General features: G+C 54.2%; 1 protein-coding gene across 1 annotated transcript; it reads left to right on the top strand.

Moving 5' to 3' along the window:
* Positions 1-1,532: 1,532 nt before the first annotated feature.
* Positions 1,533-4,278, top strand: NECHADRAFT_80371 (uncharacterized protein; the record flags this gene model as incomplete). The annotated part of the gene is made up of 2 exons (XM_003050734.1): positions 1,533-1,954; positions 2,010-4,278. The coding sequence occupies 2 exons, from the start codon at positions 1,533-1,535 to the stop codon at positions 4,276-4,278; spliced, it is 2,691 nt and encodes an 896-aa protein (XP_003050780.1).
* Between the last annotated feature and the right edge of the window lie 8,152 nt (positions 4,279-12,430).

Raw genomic sequence — 12,430 nt, forward strand, 5'->3', positions numbered from 1 at the left:
GGGAGGTGATTCTCGTCTGGGTTTGAAGCGAGCTTTCTGGTCGTTTATAGATCTTGTAACACTCCCTTGGTCTTTTTCTCCGTGATCGTCTCCTTGAGATAAGCGGCAGAGTCAAGGGTATTGTTCTTGACTTTCCATATTGCTGATAACTGACTGAGTATGACCCAGTTCTCCTTCATCATGGACCTGCCTGAGTTCGGTCATCTCTGACAGCACTTAACCTACTAGAAGCAATCAACCGAGGCACAAAAAAGATGTCCTGATTGTGGGTTAGAAAAAAAGAAGCAAAGTCCAAAATCTCCGTAATGAAGCGTGGAGAACGATCCCGTTACAACGGGAGCTAGGGATTCTTGGCGTCCCGCCCAAAGACCGCGCGGTTTTCAGGGTCACGCTTGCGCTAAAAGGTTCTGGTTATGGAGAAGCGAAGCGGATTCTAAAAGTAGGACGATCAGCGCTGGCTTGGCCTGTTGATGAGAGCCTGGGGATGGCGAGAAGTGGTGGGACCCGGCCCCTCGGGGTTGAAATATTCGAGGCTCACTTGCTTGATACTCAGCCTTTGATGACAGTGCTCTCATGTCAGATTGATATCCATTGATAGACGTGTACTCTGTAAAGAGCAGAGAGTCATTGAATGCTTCTGGTTCGTCAAGCAAGGTCGTCGCAGCAAGGCAAGGGCGGGCAATGTCTATCCATCCAATAGCTCTAATCATGTGAAACCCAGCTTGTGTCTTGGCGAGGTGATTTCGTAGACAAGAGGGTCAATGGGGATGCTCTCGTGTGAAGGGAAGGATACCGTATTCAAGTTCCATTCCATCTTTGGAATTCACAAGATCACCAACGGCTCGGGATAGGTTGAGGCGATGGACCTGGCGCATCGCATGTACAGAGACCTGGAGTGCTGGAGTTTAGAGTCCCCTCCACTAACGGCGCCGTACGCGCCAGTGTCGCGCCACCTCCTGCCCGCCCGCACACCCATATCCCCCTAATTAGAGTAGACGGTCCATGTGCTGTCCAATCCATCTGCGCTTCGTCATCCGCACCCGCATTCCGTCCTATCCCATCCATCTCACCCTCCCTTGAGAACTTTGGTCCCTCCCTTTTTCTCTGCCATTCGCATTCGTTCTCTCAAGACGTAGCGTCTGGCCTCTTTTTAATTTTTTTCTTTCTTGCAACGTCACCGTCTCTCTTCTGCGTGTCATCTTGCTTGCTGGCCTTCTTTGATAGAGGCCGCGACACTCCTTTGCAAGAAGATCTCGGCTCCGAATCGAAAGGGACTTGCATTTTGCGATCTACTAAAAAGAGGCATACGATCCTTGGCCTTGAACGACCCGGCTCGGCTTGACTCGACTCCCTTTCGTCGAAATTCATCCCTCGCGTCGCACCAAACGACAGTAATCACCTCGTCGTCTTCCGAATGATGCGCCACTGATCGTTGTTCAACGCGTTCACTATCTCATTTTCGATTGCGACGACCTCGATAGATTTTGAACTACACATCCTCGCTGTCTTCTCTGTCGAATATTTTGCCCACCATGAAGAAATGGCATCCTCATGGGCGGCGCATGATTGGCGTCAAGCTTCGGCCTAGGTCCATGGTGATAATCACCTTTGCTATGGTGTCGGCCTACTTTCTCTTGTTCAGCGGAAGTCCCAACATTCAAGTTGTCCCCTTCGACCCCAAGGCCCAACCTGGAAGTGGCAATGGCAACGGCGCCAATACTCAACCCAACGAACAGACCGAGGATCAATACTCTAGCATTCAGCGAGAACTGTGGGAGCTCACGGCTCAAGATCTTAAGGATTGGTGGGATCCTACCGACAACGAGGACCCCAATGATGTTGAGCCTGGCTACGAGACTGATGGAAAGGACAGAGGCTTCGGGTCTCTCGGCAAGCTGCAACATGAGAAGGATATGAGAAAGGAATGGAGACACGCTTATTCCGTCACCTCCAAGTAAGTACTCATGATCTCTGCTCACACCAACTCAAGCTAACTGTGCCTGCTCCAGCTTCCCCAATTCGAACCTCATTTACGGAAAGACGTTGGCGAACCTCGAGTTCCAGGAACAGCGATCCGATGACTTCAGCAAAGACTTGCGATTCGACGCTGATGCCGATGTCGAGTACAGTGCCGAGAAGCCAGTTCGCTACGACCCCTATCCTTCATACAACAGCGCCACCTGGAAGGAGGCTGGCTATGCCCAGTACTTCCCCTGCAAGGGCGCCAATGGAGAGGTTGTCGAGGACCTTCTCGTCTTCAAGGGACGACCACGCGAGTGGCCGCTCCCTCGCTTTGGTAGCTTCGACGCTTTGAATATGGACCCCAACCTCTGCTGGGAGCGGGAGACACGACTTGGTCCCTATGGTCTGCACCGTCAGTATAAGAAGGTCGGTGGCGAGCCTCAGCCTCTGAACTGGGACACTGTCAACTGGGGCGATCTCCAACGGGCCTGTCTTCACAGAAACGCTCAGCGTTTCGACATGAACAGAGAGCGTGTCAACGAGTACCTTAACGTGTACCCAGAGACTGTCATTGGACCTCAGCTGCCTGAGCAACCCGATGTCCCTGGACAAGTTGCGCCAGTTTTGCCGGGTGGTGCGTCAGCTGAGCAAGCCGCTCCTGGTGTTCCGGTTGCGCCGGTTGCTCCAGTCGCCCCTGTTGTGCCAGCTGGCCAGGGTGATCGGCCAAACCTCATGAAGCGACAAATTGAAGTCACACTGCAAGCACCCAATGTCGACGAAACCGTATCAGAGCAGGATTCTAACAACGCTTCCAACGAGTCCCCGGACCGGTCTCGGGAAGAGCCATCAGCCGATCCTAATGATGGAACTGTCAATGCACCTCTCAACGAGACCTCTAGCGAGCCCAGCACTGCGCCTTCGACCGAATCTCCTGATGAGTCCTTCAGCGAGTCTCATGAAAATGCGGATGAAACTGCCAACAAGCCATTGGACGGCTTCGACGAGTCTTTGGACAAGCATGTTCGTATCGGCAGAAGCACCAAGAACCCCACAACCGGCTTTGTTTCCGAGGCCCGAACTGCTATTCTTCTGCGTTCCTACACCGGCAAGGACTACACGGAGAACGACAAGCAGGTGATCCGTGCCCTCGTTTCTGAGCTGTCTCTCAAGACTGGTGGCCAGTATGAGGTCTTCTTGCTGGTCCAGGTCAAGGACAACAACCTCCGCATCTTCGATGATGACGAAGTTTACCAGTCGGTTCTGTCTCAGAGTGTTCCAGCCGAGTTCCGCAGCATGACGATCCTTTGGAATGATGAAGTTGTCTGGAACCTCTACCCGAAGTTGACCGACGAGGAATCACGAAATGTCCACACAGCGCAGTGGCTCTCTGTGCAAAAGTTCAGCCAAGACTACCCACAGTTTGACTATGTCTGGAACTGGGAAATGGATTTCCGCTTCACTGGCCACCACTATCACCTTCTGGACAAGCTCGGAGAGTTTGCCAAGGCACAGCCTCGAAAGCTGCTCTGGGAAAGGAACGAGAGGTGGTACATCCCGTTGTTCCACGGCGACTATGACTCGGCTTTCCGCAAGGACGTCGAGGGCCGATACGGCGATGACACCATCTGGGGCCCCCCGAACCTGCCCTTCATCAACCCTATCGGGCCCAAGCCTCCGGTCGAGAGGCCTTCGCAGGACAACTATGAATGGGGAGTCGGCGAGGAAGCCGACATGATTACCGTCTCGCCCATGTTCAACCCTATCGGTAGCAACTGGGTCATTGCTAACCAAGTCTGGGGCTACAATGATTCGACACACCGATCCCAGGATGTCCCCCGACGAACCACGATTGTCACACAGTCTCGAGTCTCCAAGCGTCTCCTCAACATCATGCACGTCGAGAACCTCCGTGGAAACCATGTGGCCTCTGAGATGACGCCACAGACAGTCGCTCTTTTGCATGGTCTCAAGGCAGTGTATGCTCCCCATCCTGTCTTTATGGACCGAGACTGGAACGGAAAGTTCTTGAACAAGTGGTTCAACCCCGGCGAGAATGGCGAATGCGGTGGCCGCGGCAGTCCTATGGGCTGGGGACGTGAGCGAAGATATATCGGCTCAACTTGGTACTACAGAGCCATACCACCCAACCGACTCTACAACAACTGGATGGGTTGGGTCGATACCGGCATTGGCGGCCGAGAGTGGGAGGAGAGGCATGGCCGCCCATGCTTGCCCCCGATCATGCTGCACCAGGTCAAGAACACTGAGCCAACCTCAGAGGGTCATGAGACCACCTTTGAGTTGGCCTATGGCTGATCTTCAGGCGCCATATGATTCGTGATCTTCTTGTTACCATCTTGCTCAAGGGTCTTGTTGGACCCTCCCTAATGACGGTTCTACCAGGGGATGACATTGTACTATGATTGTGGAAGATACTGTCGCATCGCGTTCTAGAAAGGGAGAGAAATAGGAGATGCACAGCCGGGCGTTTTGTGGGAGTTGGGATCCATTGTCGGTTTTTGCATAATGTATGTATCAAGTGTAAGAGACACACAAGACGGAAAGACAGGGAGGAGAGGGATAGAGATAGATGGTCCCTTGAAATGAAAGCTCCACATGTCACTTTTGATCAAAGAACTTTTGTGGCGTATAGAGTGTATTCGAAACACGGTAATTGGGATGAGATGCCTGGTAGATGGACACGGAGAATAATGTCGTGCTTGTTGGTTCATCGCTGTGATGGTGTTGATATCCAACTAAGGTAGAGGTCGAGATGGGAACTTGCTTACGTCGTGGGTGAGACCCGAGATTTTACCGCTCCATCACAACTCCATCATCAACGTCACTCACTCTATTCACGTCACGCTCAAGCAACATCCATCACTCCTAGCATCCTCTATAGAGCATGGATCACGCATGGAGCAGCTTTCACTAGCAAGCGGCAACCCGTCGTCGAGAACCAAGCCACACACGGGCTCCTCACATGGTCGTGGTGCAGCCGCCATGCACGCTCACACAAGACCATGAGCCCTCCTCCAAGTGTGAGATGCTCAATCATTCACGCCATAGAGGGAACTTTCTTCTGATGAAAATTTTAGACGCCTACGCCGAGGAGATTTCTTCTTGCGAAACGCGGCGCTACACAGTCGTCGCAGACTCCTACAGGACCTCCGAGATTTCAGTCGACTCCCCGCTTTGGCTCTTCATATGTTCCTAGGCCGACACAGAGTCACGCCATTGTCGATATTGAGGATGTAGAAGAAGTTGATGATCTCGTCGAGGAGAGTTCTTCGAATGCAGATGATGAAGGGCTTGAGACGAGGAAGCATGTTCCTCTCAACGACTCCATCGAGGTCGAAGATGATGATGTAACGGCTTCGCGGGATGGCAGTGTCGGCATCAGCATCTCTGAAGATGATGAGGAGGAGATGTCTCGGGGATCTATCGAACGTGAATCGCCCGGACTTTTAAATCTGCCTCATGATGCATCTCCCCTGGAAGAGAGAGAGCCCAAGCGGCGAAGAGTCTCCATCTCACCAATGCCAGAGTCAAGTCCACTTGGCGAACACCACTATCTAAACGACGAAAATCTCCAAGAAGCGGAAGATAGGGAGCACACGCCTACGCAGAGTTCGGTAGAGAGTCTACAGGACGCCATCCCAACACACGACGAGGCAAGGGCACCTCAACAGCCAATCTTTCGCCCGCCGCCGCGTTTCAAACCAGCAGAGGTCGACCCCACGGTCGAAGGTCTCCCCGCGGCGTTTTCCCCCCAGCGCCGGGGCGCAAAGTATGTGGCAAGCGGGCTTGCGGCCGGACTACAGGGGTGGCTCTCGGAGGTGAAGGGTTGGGAGGGCACGGTCCCGCTCGCCGCCGCCGTGTCCGTTGTCAAGGTAGTTGTTGAAGAGGTTCGGCCGGGTCGTCGGATGTACTTGGTCACGGGCCGGACGGGCGATGACGGTGCTGCGCCGGCGAGGAGGTTCCTGCTCGCGGGGGAGGGGAGGTTGACGGGACTTGGACGGAGGGCGGCTGTTACTGTCGGAAATGTTGTCGAAGTCGGTCAGCCGGTGTGGGATGTCGAGTTGGATGGACAAGTTTGGACTGTTGCATGCGATTGGGGAGTATCTTGACAAGAGAGAAGAGTTGTATGCAGGTCAACTAGAAACCTCAAGCTGTCAGCCGGCCCTATAGTATGCCGGGAGAGGGAGAGTTACTTACCGGATATATAGAGTTGCGTACGACAACCAAGATAGAGCCTATTCCGCAAGGCATAATCTTCGCCATCGTCTTCCATGTCTTCCACAACTCGTAGAGTTGATAGGCCTCAAGTACCCAAGTCATAGCTTCCCATGCAAAGCCCTGGCTTTCAACTCCATCCACACACAGCCCCATAGAGCCTCTCGATATCAAACCAAGCACATACGACCATAGGCGCTAGAGAATACGGGATCCCGTCCGCTCTCCCTTAGTCAAACTGGCGACCGCTGGAGTAGTAGTCGGGTCGGTGACGACCGGCGAATGCCCGGTGTTGTATGTGTTTTGCCCCATCTTTTTGCATCTCACGATGTCTGCCCCGTAAGTGCCAAGTTACTGTGCGTTAAGCAACTCAACTAAGTTCATGCTCAGTACTAAAAGAGAGAGAGACTCGGTATGTGCCCCTCTTCTCACCGTCAGGCCGAGTCTTTCAATACCACCCATATGAACTGTCACAGAGAAAACTCAGGTGAGGAAACGGTGTGCGAGACCTCTTCTGCATGTGCTTTGCCGGGGGACAGCTCCTCGGCTATGCGTGCTGCGCCGTGGTAAGCGCCCAGAACTGGTAAGCGAGATTCTACAATTTAGTTTGGATGATCTTATACTCTCTTCTGTCTGTCACGGTGGTGGAAATCAGGCTGCGAAATGGGCACAAGGTCGACAACGGGGCATGTGTGGGCAGATCAGTTCAACACTCTGCCATACACCTCCCCCCTGGTTGCTGCCTCGGCTTGGAAGCGAGAAGTTGTTGTCCTTCAGCCTCGGTCAGTGAAACAGCAACAATGGCGTAAAGACAACTCAGGTGCACGTGTTGATCCCTCAAAGGCTGGGTTTCTCTAACATGCCTCGTACGGGTTCCTGATCAACAACACAGAAGAGAAATATAGGCACCCCCACTAAGACATAGCAAGGCTATATCAGAAGGCTGCCAGGCGATGACAATAGCCAGGCGTGTAAGCCCTGCCATCATCTATACGGCCTCGATCGCCTTGACTCATATTCGACTTCTCTTTCCTTCGCTGGCGTTCGATGAACCAACAATATCCCATTTCAATCCGCAAGAGCGCTTATCTCGCTGAAGCCATCCTTGTAGATATGACACGTCTTCCAATCAGAGTCACACCGCTTAAAGAGGGCCCCTTTTCTGCATAATATACGGCTCTTAAGCCTCCTCGCGCACACAGGGGAGCCCTTCAGGCGCCCGAGGGTCAATGGGATGACTGGACGTGTCACGGTGCCCGAGGGCGGCTCGCCCAGCATGAAGGAGGCTGCCTCTTAATGGGAGCGTTATGCTTGGATGCCACCTGTTGGTGTTGCGCTGCGGCGGTGCCGAGGAGTTGGTTGGTTGGTTGGTTGGATGCCTGCTCACGGTCCACGGGAGTGGAGATCCATGGCGAGTTGGAGGTTGGTTGCAGGATGCTGACGATGCGATGGGATGAATGCCAGATGAAAGGCTGGACGATTGCCAACAGATGGTTTCAATGCGACTGGGCTGTGAGTGAGGCTTCTCTCTTTGATCCGATCCGGGCGCAGCTCAATCTGTTGTATTGCGAGCTGGCGGGACACGCGTCTCAGAGTAACACACGGCCATCCATTCTCGACAAGATGAAATCAGGAGACAGGGATAATGCCCTGAATCCAGAACACAGACAATGGTGAATCTGAGTGGCAACCAGCGGCTTCTCGTCCCAGGTCAAGTCACCACCATTTGTGTAACTGTAGTTATCCGTCAGAGGCCGCTGCAGCCGCGTCTTGAGCGCTGAAGCTTGGATCAGACAATCTGCTCAACCGACGGGACACTTATCCGGGTCCCTTCTCCATCTCGCCACCTCCTGCAAGCTGAAGCCCTCGGCCTCTGTAGTTACCCTGCGTATCCTGGGTAGTAGGCTCTTGTGTGCGTCAAACCCTCCAGTGGGGGCTAAGAGATTGAGCCTTCACTCTGACATGAGAGAGCCGATCTACCTAGGCAAGGAGGCCGTTTGTTACCGGTTCTTACCCGGAAGCTATCATCTGTATGGCCGCCTTCAGGTGGATTCTTTAGTTCATTGGCTGTTGGGAAAGATTCTTCTTGCGAGCGGACTGAGTTCCTGGAGGTTGCGAGGCCTTGAAGCCGCATCCCTCAGGCAAACTCCCTTCTGGACAACGCACTAATTCTGCATCCGTCTCTGCACATCCCAAGCCGTGTGTTGGTTTGCGCTTGGGTGCAGGGAGTTAACGAATTGGCTCTGTTTCCTCATGCCGCACGTCCTTCACATTGAGCGGCTCGCTGACCACCATGAAGGCCATCATGCTATGCCATGGCAGCAACTCGAGGCTGCTTCACCGACTTTATGCTGGAGGTTGACTCTTGTCTCTTCTCTCTCTTTTGACAATGCTTGCTTCATGCAAAATAGAGGGATCCAAGGGGACGGGTCAAGTGTCATCCATCTAATGCGCCGCGGCTTCAACCAAGCATTACCCTACAGACCTTGTTTAAGTGCGGTGGCTAGACGCAGCTTAACGGTAGTTCGGGTCCTCAGTTATAGGCAAGGGGCGGTATAACATCTAATGATGCTCTGCACTTTTCGGTAGCCCCCGCATGAAACAGGTCTCCGGGGTCAAGGGTTCGTTGGCAGCGAGCGCTGATATCATCCAAACCCAACAGCGAACAGCAATGCGAAAGACTGGAGTCCTGTATGAATTTAGCAACTCCATCTCTGACCGACGAGAGCAATATGCCCTCGCCTTGATCATCTCGATACTCCATCACGGTCTCCATTGAACCTTACCCAGCTCCCTGACCTGGGAGTGCATTCTGGCCACATGAATATCAGGCCTGCATGCTTGCCTTGGGCATTGAGTCTAGCCTCTGGGATCCACCGGTGGTTATTTTTTACTCTTTGACCTCATCGATCCACCTCGAGGTTCCCGGCCGGTGGTGGTGGTGGTGGTGATGCTTGCTGCTGCTTCCATCCTCGATGCGTACCAAGCTGGATTCATTCCCCTCTCCCTCTGCCCGAAGGTGGCACACCTGCTATTTTGGAGTAGTACATGCCTCTCACCTTCTCGTACTCTTCCCCCCATAGACTGACCTGAAACAATTTCTTCATTCGTCTGCAGGTGCCAGACCAGCGCGGTGTCCGTCGCCCGTCGGCGTAGAAGAGCATTTTGTTTGACGCAGCCGAGCCCCCGGGGCGCGGAGCCGGGAACGCCCAGGACGGTGGATGGATGGACCTGCACTAGTGTCAGGTCGAGTCACGATGGGCAAATGGCGTCTTGCAAACTGGCGGATTGGGGGGGCCGAGAACAATGCTGTCCATGGGCGTCGATTGGGTGTTTGGAAAGGCTGGCTCGGCTGGCGAGCATTGAGGTCCACCAGCCTGTGAAGCACTTTCAAGCATGCCCCCTGCTCCAAGCAAGTCGTGGTAGTGGTCGAGGTGCACTAGACTTCGGTCCGTCAACAAGATCCAGGAATCCAGGAAACCAGAAACTCAGGGATTCGAAAGGAAGGTTGGCCGGGGTGGATATGCCGGGGTGTTTCTAAAAACAGAGGCGGAATGTTGTCGAGGTGGGAGGGCCGGGAGATTGGAGGATCTGCGAATGATGCGCAGGAAAAAGAAAGGGATCTCGCCTGTCAAACGGGCTGAACCATGACAGACAAGACCGTTGAGTTCTGTTTCGGCCATGCACCTTGCAAAAAATCACCCATCATGAGGATATGCCTTGCTGGGACGGGTCGACAGCGCACAAGGGGGGAAGGGCACAAGCCAATGGCTGGTTACCCTCGTTAAATCTGCTGCATGCAGGGCTCCCCCCCATCGGATCGACTTCCAGAGAAGTGCCAGGGGCGTTTCGAGAAGAATGATGCTGCCGTCAGTGCGAGCGACTCAACTGGATGAGCAGCAGCAGTAAGTAATTCTTGCGAGGAGCTAGCCCAAGCCAAGGTGTCGCGCAGGAACTCTGTTTGGGACTTGAACATCCCATCGCATCCCATTGCCGATAGCGTCGCCGTGGTAGGATTGATGGGACGGGTGATGATCAAACAAGTGTCACCGCAAAGACTTCTAGTCGAAGTCTACCGCGCTTCTGGCGGCGTTTCGTCCTTCGTCCCGGCCCTAGACACCTCATGAGTTATTCTATTTCCGGTTGTTCCTCCGTGATGGAACAGGTACCGGGGAGGGGTGCCCGTGTTTGAGAAGTTGGTGTTGGACACTCGATGATGCAGCACCCCTGACGACAATAGCATGCGGTGGAGAGCCCCGAGACTCAAGTCGACACACATGAGACGAAACTTGCCAGTTGGATCAACGCGCGGATCTAAAATGAGTCGGAGCGTGTATCAGCACCTATCCGTGCCAGGAGTCTGTCCCGCCCTGGTTCCCGCTAGTGACTGGCGTGTCTGCATCACACACCAACAAGCTTTGGAAGATGGAGGCCTGGTCTGGGTCGGTCTGGGGAATGAGTTCGGTGGGAGGAGAGATTGAAGGTTTGCTGGGTCTGTTGCGAGGAACTCTAGCTCTTACGTTCCGGGCTGATTGCCGTCTGCTCTTTCCCTCCCTAAGGTAGATACTGCAGCCAGCTAGTCAGGTTAGGCAAGTAGCTAGGGCTGGCTGCTTCCTTCCTTCCTTGACCATCTTCTGGAACTTGCCGTTGGATGATGATGCTGGTTGGCAGGTGGTCCTTCCCCCCTGCTCTCCGCTGCTAATCATTCAGCGTCCCAAGCTTTCATCCATACCAATTTTCGTCTCCCCGCCAAATGGAACGTCACTTACAGACAACACCAACGACATCAAGACATGATGTACCTTGCTTTTCATCTGTCTGTGTGTCCCTGTGCTCACAGATACGAATGAATCTCACATGTGCCTGCGCTCGTGCCAAACGGTCGACGCTCATTTCCTGCAGGAACCAACGGCCTCGAATCCTCCTCACCTTGGAGGTCTCACCTCAATTCAAGGCTCAAGTCCCAGGGCTGCCCTCCTTCACCTGCCTGACGTGTAACGACGGCCCTAGACAGGATTACACAGACAGCACACACTCTCCCGCCCCGTTCTCAGCCACCTGAGCCGTTTGCACGACAAGGCAGAGGCTAAATCCAGCTCAAGCACGTGCATGAATTATCCTTGCGCGCCACCGCTTGTTGCTGCCGCTGACTCGGCTGAAACTTGCCTAGCCTCGCCCTTGGCTGGGACCCAGGAACCTGCTCAACCATTAAGCCTCTCCCACAAGCCGAACCTTTGCTATCTCTGCCATGACATCCCTGGCACCTCTCCGGCAGCATCGTCCTGGATCCTGGCCTGCGACACCTCGCGCATGAGGCGTGGGGCATGCTATCCCGACCCGGAGCAGCTTGCGACCCCCGTCATTCCCATTTTCAACACCACTGGCATTGTTCGCCAACGTCGAGCCTAGTTTCGTGCTCCGTACTCCGTACTTCGTTTATACCTACGTACGATGCGATCCACATCGATGAGGCCCACGGTTGTCTTTGTGTCTCTCAGCCTGCCCAATCAACCCTAGTTCTCCAGCCCGGCTGGCTAATCGACCCCATGGTGATGGGCACTTACCAAAAAGACTTCTTTGACCCAGTTGTCACCTGAAGCTTCGACCAGCCGGAAGAAGCCCACACTGCGGTGTGCAATGTAACGCGATCGAGTTACGGAAATTAAGTCAACCGGCATCATCCCATCACCTTATTTGTCCCCCAGATCTATGACAGCCGCCCTAGGCGTTGCGGCTTTCTGTTACTGGTCCCAGACAGGCAATGCCTTCGCCCGGCCTGCCAGACTGGTGTGTGGGAGGCGTGGCTGTTTGCACAGCTCCATTGCTATTCTTGGCGTTTTCAACACAATTCAACCATTACCTCGAATGCCGTGATCAGATGGGCCGCTTCAACTTGGTCAGAACTGTCTTAATCATCATGCCATGAGGAGACGGCAGCTGAGCGGATAATGCACCTACACTTGCCGGAGTCATGGCATAGGATGCGGTAGCGGATCACATCAAGACAATGGCCGAAAGCCTGGCCGCCGCGGCCGACGGCTGCGCGGAGCGGCTGCCCATGCTCTGCCGTGCAGCTCCCCGCTACCGCGTCTTCATTAACCTAGATGATCCGCCGGGTCTCAAGATGCCACCCAGGGCCATCCCCAACGCCCAGTCTCGGTATCTCCCGACCAGCTGTCGACTAGTACATGGGCGTCCTCTACAGCGGGCACCCAGGCCTGTCTGTGATGTT

This window comes from Fusarium vanettenii (assembly GCF_000151355.1).
Source record: "Fusarium vanettenii 77-13-4 chromosome 5 genomic scaffold NECHAsca_5_chr5_3_0, whole genome shotgun sequence".
In the NCBI taxonomy this organism is placed as follows: domain Eukaryota; kingdom Fungi; phylum Ascomycota; class Sordariomycetes; order Hypocreales; family Nectriaceae; genus Fusarium; species Fusarium vanettenii.